Source organism: Miscanthus floridulus, chromosome 5 (assembly GCF_019320115.1).
Source record: "Miscanthus floridulus cultivar M001 chromosome 5, ASM1932011v1, whole genome shotgun sequence".
NCBI classification, from domain to species: Eukaryota; Viridiplantae; Streptophyta; class Magnoliopsida; order Poales; family Poaceae; genus Miscanthus; species Miscanthus floridulus.
The window spans coordinates 83449542-83470639 of record NC_089584.1 but is presented as its reverse complement, the minus strand read 5'-3'; the positions used below and the strand labels follow the sequence as shown (position 1 = coordinate 83470639).

Genomic DNA, 21098 nt, shown 5'->3' with positions numbered 1-21098 from the left:
CACCCCACTTCAATACTAGTTCATACCCTTCCTAACTATTGGTACCCATCACAGTACAACATGCTGTCTCCTAGTGTTGGGTATAAAGATTAGGGATACCCAGAAGAAGGAAGTTGATGGCCACGAATGCTAACTCCCTCAAATGGTCCAAAGTGTATCTTGGTCTTGCCTGGCCCCAAGGGTACGGGCTCTGTCTCATCTGACCTCGAGGATGCGGGATCTAGGTCAACCGACCTCAACTATGTGGGCTTCATCTCGCCTAATCCTGAGACCATGGGCTCCACCTCGCTCAACCCCTCGAACAAGGGCTTCGCCTCACCCGACCCTAAGGGCACAGGCTCCGCCTCACCCAATGGGATTCTGCACCACCCCTGTCCACTATGGGTCTAAGGGTATGAGTCTAGAGTCAAACTTCTGACGCTAGAAAAGGAGTAGGCGCATCTTGATGTGACTCACGACCTCAATGGGCCGTACCTAAAGACTCGTGTCACCAATAGTGTTGGGCATGCCAATGCTACCCTACCTAATCCCCATACAACCTCTGACGGGGATATCTGCCCACCATGCCGCTAGCCGGGATGGAATGGAGCGCCACGACCAGCTGATGAAGCACACGTACTTCACTAGTGATGAACAGAGCCATGACATGAAGCCATCCATGTCATCATCTACACGATTGACAGGACCCACATAAACGAGATGATGGATGCCATGACCCCAGGGCCTTCTTGCTTATCTCTCTCTCTCTCTCTCTCTCTCTCTCTCTCTCTCTCTCTCTCTCGTGTAACCCATGTCTTCCCCTTCATCTATAAAAGGGGAAGATGGATGCCCCTAGAAGGGCAAGCCACACTTCAAAGGCACAACATCTCTAAGACATAATGCCCAAATGCCTCAACAGCGAGCATTCGATCCTTTTATCAGAGACTTGGGACCTGCTCCCTCTTGCTTGTCTATAACCCCTACTACAAACCAGTGCTAGTAACATGAGCGGTAGTGAACTGGATGTAGGGACATTCTGCTCAAACCAGTATAAATCCTTGTGTCCTCCAAGCATAGCCATCCGGGTCAGACACACAAATCATAAAATTTACTAGCCAGTGATCCAAAACACAGTCAGTTGGAACACCAAGTAGGCATCTTTTGCGCATCTTGTCGACAACTATCAGCCATGGATGGCTAGCCACGGCGTTAGCTGGGTCCCGGGTGCACACGTGCACTTCGGCAGCTTGGATTTCTTCATCGCCATGGAGGGAGAGCTGGCGTGGGCTTCTGCCCCTATACAACTTCTTCACTCCACCGACCATAACACAACCATTGAGGCCATCAAGGAGCTACGGCTGCACACCCTAGAGGCTGGAGCGCTAGCTCATCACCTTCCTAGGACCCCAACCGTCCTAGGAGGACCTATGTTGCCTCACCTTCTTGTTCACCAACGTCATGGCATAGCTTGCCAGAGGAGAACCACTCTCCCTAGAATACCTCATCCAGGATGCCCGACAGCATTCCCGTTCGGTCTGTGCAACACCGTAGGGACCAATGGTCACCTTGTGGCATAGTGCATGCACCCGTCTCCCACATATGATGGATTTGTGGGTATGACAGACTACATCACAGAATCTTTGCATGACCTTTTTGTGGGAGATTCAGAGATGACCTCCAACTCAGACTCCAACAGGGAAAGCCATCACCCCTCACGAGAATGCTTTATGGCAAACACCCTTGAGGGGCACATTGAAAGTGTCCACAAGGGAGGGACTGCTCCTGTCAAGGGAGATGCAGGGGCCCTGCCTCATCTATGAGTAGAGTAGCTGAAGGCGTGGCACAAGGCGATCAAGGATGCCCGACTCCAACTAGAGAGGGAGCATGCGGAGCTTGAGCGTGAGATCGAACGCTGTGGAGACGGTGGCCATGCGTGCACCATCGTCCGCGACGCAAATTGGAGGATCATCCAAGATGACAGAGGCCTCCTGCACATTGCCTAGGCAAGATAGAACATAGCTATTATGGTGGCCCTACTCCAAGGGCTTCTAGAGCCCGTGACACCTGAAGACCGTTGGGCCCATCGCGAGATCCGCACGCTACTCGAGCACATGGTGGTGCAGCAGGCGGAAAGCTCATAGTCTCGGTGATGCGAGCTCGATGCCAGTTAGCGCGTGTCTTTGGGGCGACATAGCTAAGACATATCCATCCACTAGGCACCACACAACGACGGGGGGCTTGCCATGGTCTTAGTGCATGAGAGTCTCATCCCCAATCATGACGCACGTAATGCCCCAGACATCCATATGCATGGATGGGGGAACAAGATAGAGGAGTCCAGCCATGGCTACCACCCTCATTGTGGTGGATGCTACAATAGTGGCGAGGACCAGAGCCTGAGACCTAATTTGTTGGGGCCCTAGGCTTTCAGTTGGCACATCCTCAACATGGCTTTCCCACCGCGGTATCGACCACCAACCAACATCCCAAAATACTCTAGGGAAATGAACCCCATCCTATGGCTTGAGGATTACCGGCTTCCTTATCAAGCCAGCGGTGCATATAGTAATTACTTCATTATCCACAACCTCCCCTTATTCCTAGCTAATTTGGCTAGAGCACCTTTCGCCCAACCGAACATGGCTAGAGCACCTTTCGCCCAACCGAATTCAAAGCTAGGAGAACCTGAAAGAGATCTTTGTGGGAAATTTCTAGGGCACCTACACATGCCATAGGAACCCCTAGGATCTAAAGAATTTCTAACAAAGGTCCAGGAAAACTCTCTATGAGTACATCCAATGCTTCTCCAGGCAATGCAATGAGTTGCTCAACATCACCGACACCGACATCATTGGAGCCTTCCTATCTAGGACCACCTATGAGTCCCTGGTCCACAAGCTAGGATGGAAGGGCCCTTAGACCACCAAGGAGCTCCTCGACATCATGACCAGCCATGCCACAGGTGAAGAGGTGGTCGGGGCAATTTTCGATTGCCCCAAGGGCAAAGCGAACCAGGATGAGAACGCCGGCGACGGTGCCTCCAACTGCCCGAACAAGATGGACGAGCAGGGACATAGGGGCTCGCTCATGGCTGCTACCAAGTGGAAAGGTGGCCGGGCACCTACCGAGGGTGTTCCTGACCACTTTGAGAAGCTACTTGAGGGGTTGTGCCTAAACCACGCCTTCCCCATCAAGCACCGATACAAAGGATTGTGCCCTTGTGAAGCATTTCCTATCCATTGGCTCCAAATAGGGGGGGCCAGAGGAAGAAGCCTGAGCTAGCGATGGACGACGCCGAGGGTAAGGATGGTGACTTTCTGATGCTAGATGGCTGCCTCATGATCTTCAGTGGGGAAGTGGCTTACTACTCCAAACCCCACCGAAAGCTCATGCATCGTGAGGTCTACACGGCCGAGCTGACCATGCCATTTTTCCCTGGGTGGTCGGAGTCCACCATCACCTTTGACCAATCCGACCACCCAAAGAGCATCCTGTAGCCGAGAAGACACCCACTCATAGTTGACCCGACCGTCGGCATGAAGTGGCTCACCCTTGTGTTGGTGGATAGAGGCAGTGGCCTCAATGTCACATACACCGAGACGCTTGATGACATGGGCATCGACCGATCGCACGTCCCACCGACAAGGTAGCTACAAGCTCAAGACCATCAACGGCAAAGTCTTCATCAACACCTAGAACATCAAACAGCTATGTTGCTTTTACCCCTAGTCTATGTTAAGAATGATGTTTCTAAAATGCAAAAACATTTCTTTCTTATTAGATTCACTATTGTTTCCTCGATCCTTAGTGGCACCCGACCTAGCAATGGCACGGGGTCGGGCCTCACTTGGGGGCTGATCAGAATGGATCTACTCAACAACATTCTTTATGTCTGACCCCTTCTATGTTAAGATCTAGAAGCAAGAGTTGCGGAAACAAACACTGAGTAAAATTGGTCAGACCGCAAGAAACATACGCCCAAGCAGCTACGGCGTTTTTGCTCACCAGTGTGATCAGAGTTTTTCTGCCCGCACCTCAAGCTTTACAACCTTAACATCAGAAGGGGTCAGATCACATCAACCTTCTTATACATAAAAAAAGGAAAGGGCCAAAAGCCCCTTCTTACATTAAGATCTAGAAGCAAGAGTTGCGAAAACAAACGCTAAGTAAAACTGGTCGGACCACAAGAAACCTACACCCTAGCGGCTACAGCGTTTTTGCTCACCAGTGTGATCAGAGTTTTTTTGCCTGCACCTCGAGTTTTACAACCTTAACATCAGAAGGGTCAAATCGCATCAACCTTTTTACACAAAAAAGGGAGAAGAACCATAAGTCTGATCGGCCATAACAAAAGTTAAAAACTTGTCTACTTATTACAAGTTTGCCGCCTGGCCTATTTAACTAACTAACCCCTCGGGGGGTGACCTCATCCTCAATCTTGATAGATATGTCCTGCGCCAGGAATCGTGCACATGCCACCCCAGCCACTCCTCAAAGGGCATACCGGACAGCGGTTTGCCTCTCAATGGGCCAAAAACCGCCACAGGTAAAGAGGGATACAGAGCTAAAAACGCTCCCATAGCTCATTAAGGCCTAGGAGTTCGAAGGTTGGTCCATCAACGGGTTCACAACTGCTCCGAGACACCTTTGGAGTGAGGGGTGGTTAAGGATGGGCCCACTAGCAGCCAGCACCTAGGCGCATGAGTGCCACAGGCATCCCGACCCATGTTCGAGTCTTGCCTAGTGCACAATCCATGGTTTTTCCTCGAAGAAAGGAGACGAGCCCTTGGGACCGGTCGAACAGACCCGAGAACTATATGGACTAGATGCTAGGAATCTAGAGTCAGTCACCAGTTGAACCATGCCAGACCCCACGAATGGGAAGCTAGGGCCCCACTCAAACTAGCCCATTGACAACTCACTGAGCACCATGATTCATCCATCGAGGAAAACATGGCATGGCTTAGCCCCTCCATTTTATCAAAAAAAACATGTGAGGGAGGATGATTATAAGACGAGCTAACCCCTCGACTAGACCCATGCAACGAGCGGGGGCTCGGGGGAAGTTGGACTCGCAAGGAGACCGAGTACACGGTCACATACCAATGACAGATCGATCAGATCCTAGGGAGGGATCAGAATCAAAAGAAATCTTTTCCGATCCCCAAGTCCCGCAGCTGCGTGCTCCCGAGGAGTTCGATCACAACAGAGAGGAATCACAACCGTACCAAGACATTCAACGGGACATGAAGGGAGATCAAAACCCTCAGAATCCTTCCATCTAAAAAAGCCTTTGAAGGAGTATCCTACTCCTCCGCAAGCTCAGGGACTACTGTCGGGTATCAGCTTAGGGATACCTAGAAGAAGGAAGCTCATGGCCATGAATGCAAACTCCCTCAGATGGTCAAGAGCGTACCTTGGTCTCACCTAGCCCCAAGGGTACGGGCTTCGTCTCCTCTGACCTCGAGGGCATGGGATCCAGGTCACCCAACCTCGAGGGCACGGGCTTTGTCTCGCCCGAACCCTTAGGCGAGAGCCTCACCATGTTTGACCCCAAGGGCACAGGATCCACCTCGCCTAATCCTAAGAGCGCAGGCTCTGCCTCACTCGATCTCTCAGGCAAGGGCTTTGCCTTGCCCGACCCCAATGACGCGGGCTTCGTCTTGCCCGATCTCAAGAGCGCGGGCTTCACCTCGCTCGACCCTGAGGGCATGGGCTCCATCATGCTTGACCCCTCGGGCACGAGCTTCACCTCACTCGATGGGATTCTGCATTGCCCCCAACCTCTATGGGTCTAAGGGTACAAGTCCAGAGTCAAACTTCTGACACTAGAAAGGGAGTAGGCACATCTTGATGTGACCCAGGGCCATGACGGGTTGTACCTAAAGACTCACATCACCAACAGTCACGGGCATGCCAATGCTATGCTACCTAATCCCCGTATGGCCTTCGACGGGGATATCTGCCCACCATGTCGCTTGCTGGGATGGAATGGAGCACCACGACCAGCTGATGACGCCCACATACAGCACCAGTGATGAATAGGGCCACGATGTGAAGTCATCCCTATCATCATCTATAGGACTGACGGGACCCATGTAAAGGAGATGATGAGTGCCATGACCTCGGGGGCCTTCTTCTTCCTCGCTTATCTCTCCCTCTCTTATGTAACCTATGTCTTCCCCTTAGTCTATAAAAGGGGAAGATGGATGCCCCCGAAAGGGCAAGGCACGCTTCAAAGGCACAATGTCTCTAAGACATAATGCCCACACACCCCATGAAGGCAACGGATAAATGACTCAAGGGCTAAACAGTTCAACGCTAAAAGGAACTGAGTTCAACTAGACTCAACTCCATTCGATCCTTCCATCAGAGACTTAGGACCTGCTCCCTCTCTCGCCCTTTTGTAACCCCTACTACAAACTAGTGCTGGTAACACGAGCAGCAGCAAACTGGACATAGGGACATTCTATTTAAACCAGTATAAATCCTTGTGTCCTCCGAGAATAGCCATCTGGGTTAGACGTGCAAATCACAAAATTTACTACCGGTGATCCGAAACACTGACACCTAGGCTACCATTTGTCTCCCATAGCCCACGATAATGATGTTGCCACCACCGGCACCGTTGGTTCACTCGCCACTGCCGCTCCTAGTGCAGTCCACCGAGCCATCATTGTAGGCCCCGTTACGGTCCCGCACGATGTCTCCTAGGTTGGCATTAGTCTCCCCGTCACCCACAATGACGACATTGATGCCACCGGAACCGGTGGTTTGCTCGCCACCAGCACTCTCAGTGTGGTCCACCTTGCCATCGTCGGTGGCCCCATTGTGGTCGAGCTCACCATCGTCGTGTTTGCTCCCGGTGCCCCATAGAAGGAGTAGATCTCTTGCATCATCATGGCCCACTCATCGTCCACTGAGGACATGTCCAAGGGCTCTACGGTGGTGGCCCCATCATGGTCTAGGTCGCCTTCACTGGATTCGCTCTCGGTGCCCCACGGTGAGAGCGGGTGAACTGATCCTCTGATTCGATGTGGTGGAGAGGTTTGCTGGTTTCAACCCAAATAGGTTTACCTTGTAGACATTGGATTTTGATCATGACTATTGGTACCCTTGTTTTTTTTAAATCATGTTTGGTACCCTTGTTGCATGACTTATCCTTGTTGCATCACTTGTTTAGAGCTATGGGATGACACCGCTCATTAAATTAATTACTACTAGTATCAAGTCATGTAAATGTTTGTAGTTAGGACAAGTACGTTGCCTGGTGCTCATTACTACTATGAAGTCATGTTAATCATCTGTAGTTAGAACTAGTATGTTTATGTAGTAGTTGTATGACTTTGAGTAGCGTGGCATGTTTCTCGTCTTCTCATGGTTGATGAAGGCATGGTTATGTAGTCTGAACTCGTATCATTGTTGTACTCCACAAATATATATATGAAGTCTAGTTTGATGTTTTGTTATCTTTCTAGTAGCACTGCTCTCCTCTTATTATGCATGTAGCCATGTCTATCACTGCAAAACCAACCAAGACCTAGGAATAGGTGCCTAATCTTTTATGCCACCAAAGCACAGTCCGGCCATGTTGTATTAGACGAGGCCAGACCATATATTAGGTGTCCGACCAGTTTTTTTTATCTTGGACATGCAAAATCAACAACCAAAGGACAGTCTACCCCTCTTGTTTTCCCACAGGCCAGACATGCAAAAAAGGGTGCATAAGCGGAAGGGCAACAAGATGAGTTAGGTGATGGTTTGAACTTAGTTAATTGTTGTATGTATCTAGATCCCAATAATACTGATGTATATCAATCTATTATCAGCAGTGCGCTTGTTTATTTAGTGTTTGTTCAGTGTTTATATCAGTTTGTTCATTTTGTCACAATGGTGTTCATTGTTCAAAGAAAGCCATTACCTATGTGCCATCATCAAAAGCACATTCCAAAATACATGAAAAGCACTCAAAAATAGTTAAAACCGCCATTATATTAATTCCTAATATTTATCTAGGTACATGAGGCCATTCAAAATAGACAAAAAGTGCATTACAACGCACCCACCATTGTACTACTACTAGTTACTACTAGACCTACTACTATTGTACTAATTAACTACACCTACTAATCAACGTCGTTGCCCCCACCATCACCGTTGTCGCCGCCCTCCTCGTCGTCCTACTCCGACGAGGAGTCATCCTCGTCCTCCACGATCATGTTGGGGGATGGAGGGTTGAGCCTACGCTTCTTGCTGCACGGTATGGGGGCCAACCTCCACGGAATGGTCTCGATGATGTTTGTCTTTTTGTTGCCTTGGTGTCTTTGTCAATCTTTGTTGATCTTGCAAGAACCCTGCAGTGAGTAGCAAGTCTCGCCTCAGTCTAATGCAGAGCTAAGTAGCCATTGGTGTTGAAATATTATTGCACACGTAAGAAAGTCCGACCTCTATGCATTTGAACGCATCTGACAGTATCCTCCATAGTTTTTCCTCGTTTTCCTGTGATGCTTGTCACTGTGTCATTTGTAATTTTAAGTTTAACTAACTTTATAGAAAAGAGTAACAACATCTATGACATAAAATGCTAGGGAAGATATATAAAGAAAGAGTAACAACATAAGGAAAGAGTAACAACTTGTATGTCCCAACTCCCAACATAAGGAAGATACATCAAATGCAATGTGACATAACATCAAATGGAACTTTATTTACTCCTCTGCTAATCACTCCGAGAACAAGGGAACATAGGACTAAAGTATAACAGCAATGATCCTAGGGTGTTTGGTTTAGGTGACTAAAAGACTAAAGCAATTAAAAAAGACCAAAATGCCCCTATTAATTGCCTAGGATCTTTGTTGTTGCCATAGTATTGAGGGGCAGAGGTGTCTTTTTTGGCCCTCTACATGTCTGTGTTTACTTTTGTTGAACTTTGTATTAGGTGGGTAAAACTCTGTTGAGCATGGTGTAGATCAAGTCCTTTGGTCATTTGGTAGCCAGTTTCTTGCCCCTATTGGTTGGCTTTGCCTGCAGGTTTCTTTCTAGTTCTCTTTTCAATCTATATAGTATGGTAAACATCCATAACAAAATTCATCCGATCAAGTCTCGCGTCGATCTAATGCCTAAAGGAGGAGCCATATAGCTATTCAAATTTTACTGCACACGGAAGAAAGTCTGAGCATAATAAATCTAACCGGGCCAGACACATCTCACGTTATACAAGGAAACTTGTTTCATACGAGTACTTTCATTCAATCCCTAAAGGAAACAAATAAAATTGAAACAAAACGATAGAAAATCAAAAGCTACAGAATACACTATATTTGAGGATAAATTTCAAATGCTAGAATACCGCATGTAAAGAGTGAATTACTAGTTTCTTATTCTATGTTCCCATGCGAACAACTCAAATTCACGATGAAGCCTACAGTCCTCACTGCAATACACAACCCTTCCTTCCCATACGTCTGCATCACCACAAGCACCGCCTGCACATGGAAGATCGCCACACACCTATGCCGGTGGTGGCAGCAATAACTTGCCCCACCTCATTTCACGAACCACCTCGGTGGCCGTCTCGTGGTGGCACAGCACACACCCCTTGTTGCATAGCCACCTATTCGTTGGTCCATAGCCATCGTCCGCCATCGCCGCCCATGATTCTTCCTCGCCCTCGACCCATCTCATGTACCGCCTCGCTGTGTCATTATTATGGGCACTGCTATTGTGCCTATAGAGCAATATGGTGATCGGATAGGTCACCTGATTACGCCTGCCATTGGCAGCACGGGAGAGATCGTCGAGGCATGGCCGGGACTAGTGGTTTTCCTCGAATATGATTGGTATTCCGGTGAGGAAGCAAGCCTCTGGGTTGCCTAGTTGGGTTAGGCTAGCAAGGAGGGTGTAGTAGTTGCCAAGATCACCTACCCTAGCCCACGTCTGCACTGGTCCAGTGCCACTCATCAACCGATAGCAGGGTTGCCACAGATGTAGTGCATGGACAAGTAGGTCACCCATAGGCTATGAAGGTTGTCCATGGGCCGCTCCGAGGTCACAGCGAGGTGGTCGGTGATCTCAATGGTCATCTCATCAGGGAGCACCAGCAACAGTGACGTGGGGTGTTGCCTCGCTGCCATGATTGTCGGCGTCGACGTTGCATGATGCGGAGCATGAGGAGGCCAACCGAGGGGTCATGCAGCGGCATGGATGGAGCTATGGCGTGTGCGTGGATGGAGCTATGGCGTGTGGACAGCGACAAAATAGAGGGCTAGAGAGGCAGAGCGACACGATCAACTTACGTTGATCGAGGAGGAACCAGGGGAGGCGGTTGAGCCGGGGTTATAGTAGAAGTTCTTAAATACCCTCTGCGAACTAGTGTGGGAACTCACAATGACGACACAGTTTAGATTACCAGGAAATGTGGAGTTTTCTGGTTCCCATTCTGATCTACATGTTTCTTTTTTATCACATTTTTTACTGCACACGTAAGAAAGTCTGCTCATTGTATATTTCATCTCCTAGAACAATATATAGTGTCGTCTGTACATTTGAAAGTCATAGCAAATTGAGTGCATTTGTTCATAGATGACAAAAGTACTCCTGGCCCCATGTAAAATATTAAAAAACATTAATTTTTTATGTGAGTAGAACTTGGCTGATTAGCTGTGCTACAAACAGCAGCTACATCGATTGTGGCTTCATGAATGAAGTAACAGTAAGGTATGAGTATGTCTTTATTAGTAGTTGAATTCCTAAAGTGGCAGCATCAATCATAGCCCAGGGACTGCAGTCGATCAGAACCTATGAAACCATGTAGCCATCTCTAGCTAGCTACTGCCCCTCAGCTGCTGCAAGCCTGTGACTGCTTGGATTGGAGTGCACTGTATACTTCACTGGATGAGAGAAGGTCTGACCATCTAAAATATTCACTACTTGGATACTAGTAATGATGAACATCATGTGGTCACATCAAAAGCCTATTCTAGCCCTGGTGTCCCTGTCTATACGAAGCCTAGAGTCACTCCCATTGTATCGCCATCTCTAGCTAGCTAACTGGCTCTGCTTCTCTGACCAAGAGCAATTGCCTTTAGTCTCTCTGACTGCCCCTCGACTGCTGTGAGTTCTCTTCACAACCGCACCAAGCTTTCAAGTCTCAAGCGTGTCATGGTGGTCAAAAGCTCTTCTTCTAAGATGCACTTCTTGTGTCTAGCTTTCCTGTGCATTCACTTCACTCTCAGCAATCGTGCAAGGTCTATATGGGAGGAGTGTCCCCCTTCCCTCAAAGATTCTAAATTTTGACCAAATACATATAGAGAAGTATTAATGATTATGATGCGTAATAAGTATCATTACATTGATCTTAAATTATATTTTCATAATAAGCCTAATTGGAATTCTAAAGATTCTGTGTCAAACTTTGTTCAACTTGCAAGAATCTTGCAGCGAGGACCAAGTCTCACCTCAGTCTAATGAAGAACAAAGGAGCCATTCATGTTGAAATGTTACTGCACATGCAAGAAAGTCTAACCTCTATAGGTTTGAACGCGTCTAACAGTATATTGTATCCTCTATGGTTTTGAGTGTTGTAGCAATGTGTGTGGATTTGTTTATATAGGAGGTAAAACTAATCTCAGCCTCACATCATACATTAATCCCGGACCCAAGTTATAGGAGACAAAACTTTACCTTTTTGAGGAATTTAAAGTTACACCGTACACGTGACAACGTCCCTCTCTATCTCGGCTCCCCCTCTCTTTTATAAATTTGTAGGAGTAGTCATTGTGTTACAAACTGGTCACCCCTCCCCTCTCTCTCTCTCTCTCTCTCTCTCTCTCTCTCTCTCTCTGGCCCCTTCCCTTGGTGTAGCTCTATCAGCACCATGTCCCACTAGATCCAATCCTCTCGTGGTAGCACCGCGTCAAACAGGATGCATGGACAGAGCAGCTCTCAGATAATAGATCGGTTGTTAGATCTGGTTGGTGAAGAGACTGGCCTTCCATTGGTGATTTGCCCCCACTGCAAGCTTGCTAGAGTGATTAAGCGATGATCTACAAAAAAACCAAACCTTTGCCGTGTCTACTTCAAGTGCCAAAGGAATGGGGTAAGCTTCTTTGTCACTTCTTCAACAATAACTATTGCAATGCTCAGTTTAATTTTTTTAACAAATTTGTGTAGTATCCAAAACTCTATGGTTACTATGTATGGCAGCGACAGTATCTTGAGGATTTGAAAAAGGCAGGCATGATCCAAGTCAGACTAATGGACTCTGAGGATGAAGAGGAGGAAGGAAGCGAAGGCCACTCGAATGGCGGAGCTAACAGCAAAGCATTGGAACTCAACATGTAGAACCTATAGCGGAAGTTGAACATATTTTTTCTTTGTTGTGTTCTGGTTGTTAGATTTGGAATCATGTATTATGTTGTATTGAAGTAGGTCATCAACATGTTAGATTTGGAATGCTCTGTTTCATACTAGCTATGACACTGTATGAAGAACAGCAACTTATTGAGAAGGTCGTCAATAAGGGAAGATACATAAGGAAGAGTAACAACATGTACTCCCTCTGTACTCCCAACATAACGAAGATACATCAAATGCAATGTGAGATACATCAAATGCAATGTGAGATACATCAAATGGAACTTTATTTACTCCTCTACTCGTCGTTGATATCACTGTCCTTGTCCTCATTGTTGGTATCAATGTTGTCCTCCTCCTCCTCTATGCCATGAGGCCCTTTTGCTCATCAGCGGTGATGCGGTGGCCACCTGCTCAGCATCGGCACAAACTAGGTTGTGCCAGTGCTTCTTGGTGTTGTGGGCGGTGTTGATTCCCTACGTCATGATGCTAGTGTCGAAGCCATCTATCCGGCTCTAGTAGCAGGCGAGGATGTACTCTGCGTTGTCTGCACGATTCTTGTTCAGGTAGGCTGGTAGTTCTTCTAGGACATCAGCGAGTTGGTGAAAAATGAAGATGTAACTGCTCACCTTTTTAACTTGAGGCGGGGTGATGGTGCCCAAATTGCTATTTTCTACCACACACTTGATCTTCCAAAAAGCCTTACTCATGATGCCAATGGCCCAATTATCTCTATCTCCAAAGGGATCCACCGAAGCTTCATCTTGATTCACCATGGCCATGGTGTCATCCTCCTTCACCATGGGCATGGCATCATCCCCCTCCCATGTGTGCTTCACATAAGGCTTTCCCTTCACCATGGCGGTGGCTAAGAGTGAAGTAGGTTTGGAGAAGGCAACCACACATTCTAGGCGATTTTAGATCTGCAGTGGGAATGGGAGGGCTCAGGGAAGGAAGGAAAACAAGCGGAGTTGTGGAAGAGATCATGGTGGTTAATGTATCACTACTACAGAGGAGCCATTGGTATTTTTTTGAACAAAGAGGAGTCATTGGTGTTGAAATGTTACTGCACACACAAGAAAGTCCGATCTATGTAGGTTTGAACGCGTCTGACACACTACACAAACCTTAGCTTACATTACAAACAAGTTAAAGTTGCTGCAAAATAATGACAACATCCATCCAAGAGAAAATTAAAATGTCCATAGACAATCAAACAATATTGAACTATTTAAACATGTCATGACAGAGAGATACATCAAATGCAGCTTTATTTACTACTTTACTAATGACTCCAACTCCGAGAACAAGGGAACATAGGGAACATAGTAAGGTCTATCGATGAAGTCTGGCACGATGTCACGTCTATCATACATAATGTAATATGTAGGGATGACATGAACTTTTCTGATGTCCATGTTATATGCGATGATGACACTTTCCTCCCCAGCCCCAACAAACAAAATCAAATTTCATTATGGGTGAACTATAACCGTTGAGTAGCTCGACTCAAGATCCAAGTAACCAAATTGAACCTTAGTCTTTGCAAACACCTTACATATGCTGACAGTATGCTTCAATGTTCATTTATTAGTACCATAGTCTTCAAGTATCCAGATTGAAAGCTTTGACATATTGTGACCACTAACAATATATTCACATAAGTGACCCTGAGCTTGATGAATATAGTGTCTAAAACCACGTGCCCTATTAGGAATTTTCCTCCATATCTTTCCCTCTATATCCATAGCAAGTATATGATGGCCACCCCTTGCGTACCCCATAAAGTGTAGACAACCGTTAAGAAACATAATTTCTAATTCTTCAAATGTCACCTGAGCCACCTTGCCCCATTTAGATTCCTTAAAGATCCATGCTACAGTTTTAGATGAATACATGTCCAAACCCATGCACTCACCATCATCATCCTCCAAATATTTAATCACATGGAAGTACAAAGAGGCTATCAGATCAAACCCCAATCGAGCCTCACCAACAAAATGGATGCTAGGCTATAGTACCTTCAACTTCTGGGTTGTCGGATTGCTGACGACATAGCGGTATCCATCAGCCCCAAGGCACCAGCATAGGATGAGGCTATTGTAGCAATCTGAGACAGCTACATTGTTGAAGGTGAAGGGCAAGAAGGACACAAAGGGGTGTTCACCGGTGATGCTGGTGTAGTATCGATGGTCGTTCTCATTGTCGTAGAAGAAGGCGGCCATAGTCTGGGGCATCAACTTATTGTTGTCTGAGATGAGGCATTTCTAGGAGCGACAGACATATTTGCAGTAGAACAAGGAGCGGGTGGGGAGGTGGCGGAGGATCCCAATAATGACATCGTCCGTGAGGCTGGCCAGTGTGTTCCTCTTGTTGGGGGCCTCCTCCATTTCGTTAGTGTGCAGTAGGATGAGAGCTTCCTCAGTAATGAGATCACCGAAGAGGAAAATAATCCAACAAAGATCCATCAGTGAAGTCCACAACTCATACCAAAGTGCAACTTTAACAACCATTAACAATTTTCATGGTACGACCTCATCTAAATTTAGAGTAGCACCACATAGATATATATAAGTCAAACTAGAGTAGCAGTTAATAGAGTTGTAACCATTACAATTTTAGCTAAATCAAGTCTAACCATTACACTTACAATCAGTACACGAGCTCAGAGCTTCTTCTATAGGAGACAGGCAAAGATTAAGAGGACTATAATTACAATAGTTTTGAAGGAGAAAGAGGGTGGAGCAGCTATTGGGTTTTGAAGATAGAAGTCATCATCATGAGCTAAGGGTGGATTTGAGTTGATTCTTGACTTGAAGGTAGCAATTACATCTTCATAGGAGTTGTACTTTTTATAAGAAGCACCAAGAAACCTATGAACTTGTTCTTGGCAGTCAGGTCAGTTACAGTAAACTCCTGGCTAATAGCCGTTGAACACAACATAGCAGGGATCATCTCAAATCTGCACAACCAAACAGGCTGCCTTAGTTTTCACAAGTTCAAAATACCATAAGGACTCACTGGTGGCACTAGAGCATACGAAATAGAAATGTAGAATCAAGCAAGCACTGGACAGAAAAAACTAATTTAAGGTAGAAGCAAAGGGCCTGTTTGTTTGCCTAGACAGATAGATATAATCAAGCTAGCACTTGATAATTAGCAGGCCTAGTTGCACACAAACTTTTACAGTAAGAACACTGAACATATGTAGAAAACCAAGACATCAGCAGAAACCAACTAGTGCCACCTCCTAGTTCTTTTCACCATCATTGGCCTAACTAGATCTCCTACGCTAGAATGTTTCTTATATAGCTCATGTTCAAGCAAGGACCAAAACAGTGAAGCGAACAGGAAAAGGCGAGAAAGGAGACCTACAGATCGAATATGTCGCCTTTGCTGCGGCACACAACAGACACGGACGCCAATGCCGCCGCGCTCCACTGGGAAGCACCACCGCCTAGCCTCTAAAGGATGCCTTAGCCACCACAGCGGACCAGGGATCCTCTGCATCCGCGTTCGCCGCCATCGCCGCAAGTCCAGTGGGCACAGATTCGTTTCCACTTGCAAGAGATATCTAATTCAGGTCAACCTGTAGAGCATCCACATAGACAATAGGTACTATAGGGACTCCAAAGAGATATCAGCACATCCATGCGTCTAGCGCAATAGTAAAGACGTTCCATTCCTTGGTCCAGAACCCGGGTTCGACTCCCAGGTATCATACTTTTTTTGAGAAATTATACCCCGGCGACACACACGGTACAAATGACACGCAAGCTGTTGGGTCCCACAGGTCGGATGGAGATGGAGAACAGTCCCACAGGTACACGTGACAGAGATGGAGAACGGTCACACAGGTACACGTTACACATAAGCCATTTGGTCCCACAGGTCGAATGCAGAAGGGTCCCGCAGGTACACGTTGGATGGAGAAAGGACTGAGCGGAGACTTTTATGACAAATTGCAAGCGTCACGGATGAGTAACTGCAGGTCCCACACATAACTACAGGTCCCACAGGTACACGTCGGATGGACAAAGTACCGAGCGGAGACTTTTATGACGAATTGCAAGCGTTACGGGTGAGTAACTGCAGGTCCCACAGGTACACGTCGGATGGAGAAAGGACCGTATGGAGATTTATGACGAAGTGTCGTTCGTTACAGATCGAAAACTGCATCACAGATGTGTAATTAGTTCAATGACGAAGCCCTGGTCATCACAGTTCTAAAGAGGTTCGTCACTGATGAGCAAGAACAGTAGCGTGAGGTTTTTTTTGTGACGAACCCTGTGCTGTTCGATGACGGTTTTGTGTGACGGTGCCTGATTTCATCATAGATAGAGAGGACTGGAGGATTGTCACCACTGATCTATGACGAAACGTGAATATCCGTCATAGATAGCGATCTTCTATGACAGTTTCGAATTCATCATTAAGATTTTTATCATAGAAGTGGATATTTCTAGTAGTGTCACTGGCGTGGGAGGTGTGAGCCTACCTTCTGGAGCCCCTTCATGTGCCCTCCTCACAGTATGAATAGTTCATTTGTGTCCACGTTCCGCTAGTTCTAGTTTTCTAGTGCTACTGTATGGGTGAAGCTTTGATTGTTCTAGGAGGCTGTACTCGCTCGTCTTAGATGATGCTCCTCGAGTTCACATTGTTCTTAGATATGGTTTTCCTCTACACAACTTTACACGTTGTTATTGGATATATGCGTGGAACTAAAGTGAAACCTGAGAGCATTATAATATTATTGGATAAATTGAAGGATAAGGGATTGGGATTGGGATAATTAAGTAGTAGTAGTCACTAGGGTCTGATGTATCGAGCATCCTACCATATTACTTAGTATAATACATTAATACTTGTGTGTTGATTGGTATTGGTAGTAAAGAATAGAGGCTTACGAACTACAATTGGGAGTGTTGCTCTACTGTTTACAAACGGTGGTTTATTTCTGCCCAGGAAAAAACAGTGGTTTATCTCCCTTTTTATGAAAAAGGTTGTGTGAGTGAAAAGTATGTGTGTACTGATAGAAGGTATGTGTTCGACAAACACTTACACTTCTTTCACAAAGTAACTTGAGGTATTCAATAAGTCTGTGATTATTATATGTTTCATGAAAGAAAACCGGGTCATTAAAGTCCCCTAGATGAACACCTCCTGCACATTTAATCCTATCAATTCACTCGTAACTCCTAGCACAATAAAGAAAAAATAAAAGGGTGTTACCATTCGCGACTCTTGTTTACTGCAGTTTCCTTCCATATTTCTCATTGTACCCTTCACTAGCACGCTAGGCTCGAGAGAGAAAGAGGTGTGGAAATGGAAGACGATAGGAAAAGAACCAGGCTGCGCAAATCCTTGCAGCTCTACCTCTCCAGGACGCTCAAGAAGATCCCTCCAATCCACATCCCCAGTTCAGCCATTCCAGCTAACATCACCAGCGCGCACCTCCTCTCCACCTGCAGGTTCCCAAGAACCCCGTCGCTGGATTTGGACGCCGCCGCCGCCGCCAGTGCGGACGACAACAGCAAGGACCAAGCGGCGACGCTCTCCGACGTCGACCGCTTCCTCTTCGACAACTTCCGGTCCCTCTACATACATGACAACAACGATCCATCATTATCGGTAGGCACATCGACATCAGTCGTCAACGGGACACCACCAACATCGGAGACGTCATCTTCCTCAGAATCGGCCTCAGAAGACATCAAGGAAGCTAGGCCAGGTGAGGAGGGTGGCGACAGCGCGACCATAGTGGTCTTCACCATGGATCCTTACACAGACTTCCGGAGATCCATGCAGAACATGATAAAGTTGCACCATGGCTGCGTATGTCAGCCATTGGATTGGGACTTCCTGGAGGAGCTGCTCTTTTTCTACCTGCAGCTGAATGACAAGGCTATGCACAAGCACATTCTCAGAGCCTTTGCTGACCTGACTGCCGGAACTCACATGGGCAGTTCAACCCCTGGAAATGCCCAGTGGGCTGACAAGAGCCTTAGAAGTCGGAAAAATCACTAGGATGAACAACTGTTACTTCATAAATTGACAGCTCAAAGCAAAGAAAGATTTGCGGTACCAGGCTATGGGCCTGTTTGGTACAGCTTATAAGCTGCTTATGGTCAAAATAAACTGAAATCAATAGCCAAAATGCCACGTTTTTCAGCAGCTTATTCTGGCCACACTTATTCCCATAGCTCCCATTTGTACTAAAAAGTAGAAGCTGGATCAGATAAGCTTATTTTGACCGCAGATTTTACTATGTTTGGGCAGCTTATCTGGGAAGCGCTTCCCAAATAAACTGTACCAAACAAGGCCTATGTAACCTGATCACCTGACAAAAATAGCAGCATGCAAATAGAGCTGCACATAAAAGCTTAAACACATCATTTATGCTGAAACCGACAGGTTGTAGGTTGGCAGCTTGGAATATATTTTTTAAATTAACTTCCACCCGAACCAAATATCCAGAGCTTAGAGCTTAGGATAGGCTCCATTTTTCCATAGTACAACTAAAAGTTACTCCCTCCGTTCCAAATTGTAAATCATTCTTGGTTCTCTAGGTACATAGCTTTTGTCATATCTAGATGTATAGCAAAAGTTACCTAGAAAAGTCAAAATGGACTTATAATTTTGAAAAGGATGGACTATGGAGTACTATTTTCATTCTATTAGTTTATTGACACCACCCACAACTAAGAGACTGATTGTGGTAAACTATAAGTTAGTACACCAAACTATCAGGTTAATCAGTCACATAGACAACTACGGTGTCCCAGATTTTAAAACTCTACATTTATCTTTGATTTCTCCCATGGTTCTACTTAATGGCATCCATTCAGAGTGTTTTGTGCTTGGTCGTCAAGAGTACACAGATCCGAAACAACAAGCAGCATCATGCATTTCACCATTCAAGTTTCAGAACTTCATCTGCAAGCGCAAAAGGCAACCAGACACTCAGGAAACCCTTGTCATACTATAGAAAATAATAATCAATAATCAGTATAGAGGCGGATAAAATTTTATACTATGTATTGTTTGAGCAACATGGATAAATAAAAAAAAAAAAGAGGAACCTAGTTAGTTAACCCTCCTAACAATTTTACAGCATACCCCCAGAATACTTTAGTTCATGATCTAATCAATCATCGTTAGGGGGGTGCTCATGATATTGTATTGTTCTGTCTAACAAGAAAGTATCTAAGTGTCATTTCTTGAGTGACATATCAAACGGTGTACTTCTATTACCTAGAAAGCATAATTCCAATTATAAAGAGAAGATAATACAGCCACAAATTAGTGACATCTAGACAAATAAAGCACCGCTTCTGGAAGTTCATCATCTATATTCAGTAAGCTAAACCCAGCCATTCTGAAGTTTGATGATTTGATCATATGAAAAAAAATCCATAGAAAGCCTGCGGTTATCAGCAATAAAAAACAGAGAAAAACAGGATGCCTTTTTGTCAAAGGAACTAGATAGACCTTTATTTTTCAGGAAAAACAGGGGAAAAGTTAAACTTCATGCTGGCATAAACATGAAGGATTGCTAAACAGTGTGGAGCACTGGTCAGACCCAATGGCAACTAGAGATTAACAGTGTAACTAGAAGCAATATAGTAGTCCAGATTTCATTTCCAAATTAAAAAAAATGTTTACTATGTTTGAAATGATCAATGGATACTCTACTTATATGCTTAACAAGCTTAAATGGAGTTTTGTCATGTCCATTTCTTTTCCTCGGATTCCAGAAGCGCCATATGGCATTCCAAAAGTAAATGCATGCACCTCAAGAATCTGATAATGTCCTGTTGACAAACAGTTACGTGTTGATAACAACCAGCACTGTAGTTATCACTGAATGAAAACATGACACAGAAACATAAAGTGAATATGCCTGCGAACATAGCAGAAGTGGTTGTCATGTACTACAAATACTATATCTTCGAACAAGCTGCTCATATAATGGAAGATGGTTCTTTGGAACAAAAACCCTGAACCTGTAAAGCAAACAAGAATGACAATTAAGCATAAACAAAGGTGTAATAACACAAGGGAACAAACAGCAAAGGAAAAGCCAAAAAATACACGAAATTGCCAACAAGAGTAATGTTACCCTTCAAGAAGTGGAAGTTTTCCTGGGGACGAAAAAAGCTTTGTTATTGCTTCAAGTGAGTCCTTGATATGCATAGTTTTAGATTTTAAGGCCTTCATATATTCAACAAACTCTTTGTACTCTGCGCAACTAAGCTTTTCTTGAGCCTAGCAAACATTGAAGGAATACAATTATCTCATGCAAATACTGAAAAGATTTACATATTAACAAATTGCACTGATTCTGCAAAGCACGAAATGGGATCAAACTACAGTGAAATAACAGCATACCAGCTTCAAGAACGCTAGCCCTGAGTTAGATTCCTGGCCTTCAGACTTTTCACAGGTTGCCTCATTCTTTCCGCATGCTGTTGCTGTAGTGCTTTTCTTTGGTTCAGGTGTAGATCCTTCATATTCCTATCTGGCCAAAGCTCTTGACCCTATATTTTGAGGCAATTTTGAAGAGACGCCATCTGAGCCAACAGCATCTTTGGATCTGTGTGTTGTTTTAGCTTTCTTAAGCCCTAAAGAATTGAAGGTATGTTCCTTCAGATGCCCTTGTATTGGCTAGTCATCAGTCATATCAGCGACCTTGGTATCCTGTGATGGTCTTCTGAGAAGTTGTACTTCGTAGATGTAGATGTAAAGTTGTGCTTTGTAGTAAG

At 45.5% G+C, this 21098-nt stretch overlaps 1 protein-coding gene across 1 annotated transcript; it reads left to right on the top strand.

Annotated features, from left to right (window-relative positions):
• The first annotated feature begins 17658 nt into the window (after positions 1–17658).
• On the top strand, positions 17659–18360 carry LOC136455631 (transcription repressor OFP14-like). The gene has a single exon (XM_066455566.1). It carries the CDS (start codon positions 17659–17661, stop codon positions 18358–18360), a length of 702 nt encoding a protein of 233 aa, XP_066311663.1.
• The last annotated feature ends 2738 nt before the right edge of the window (positions 18361–21098 follow it).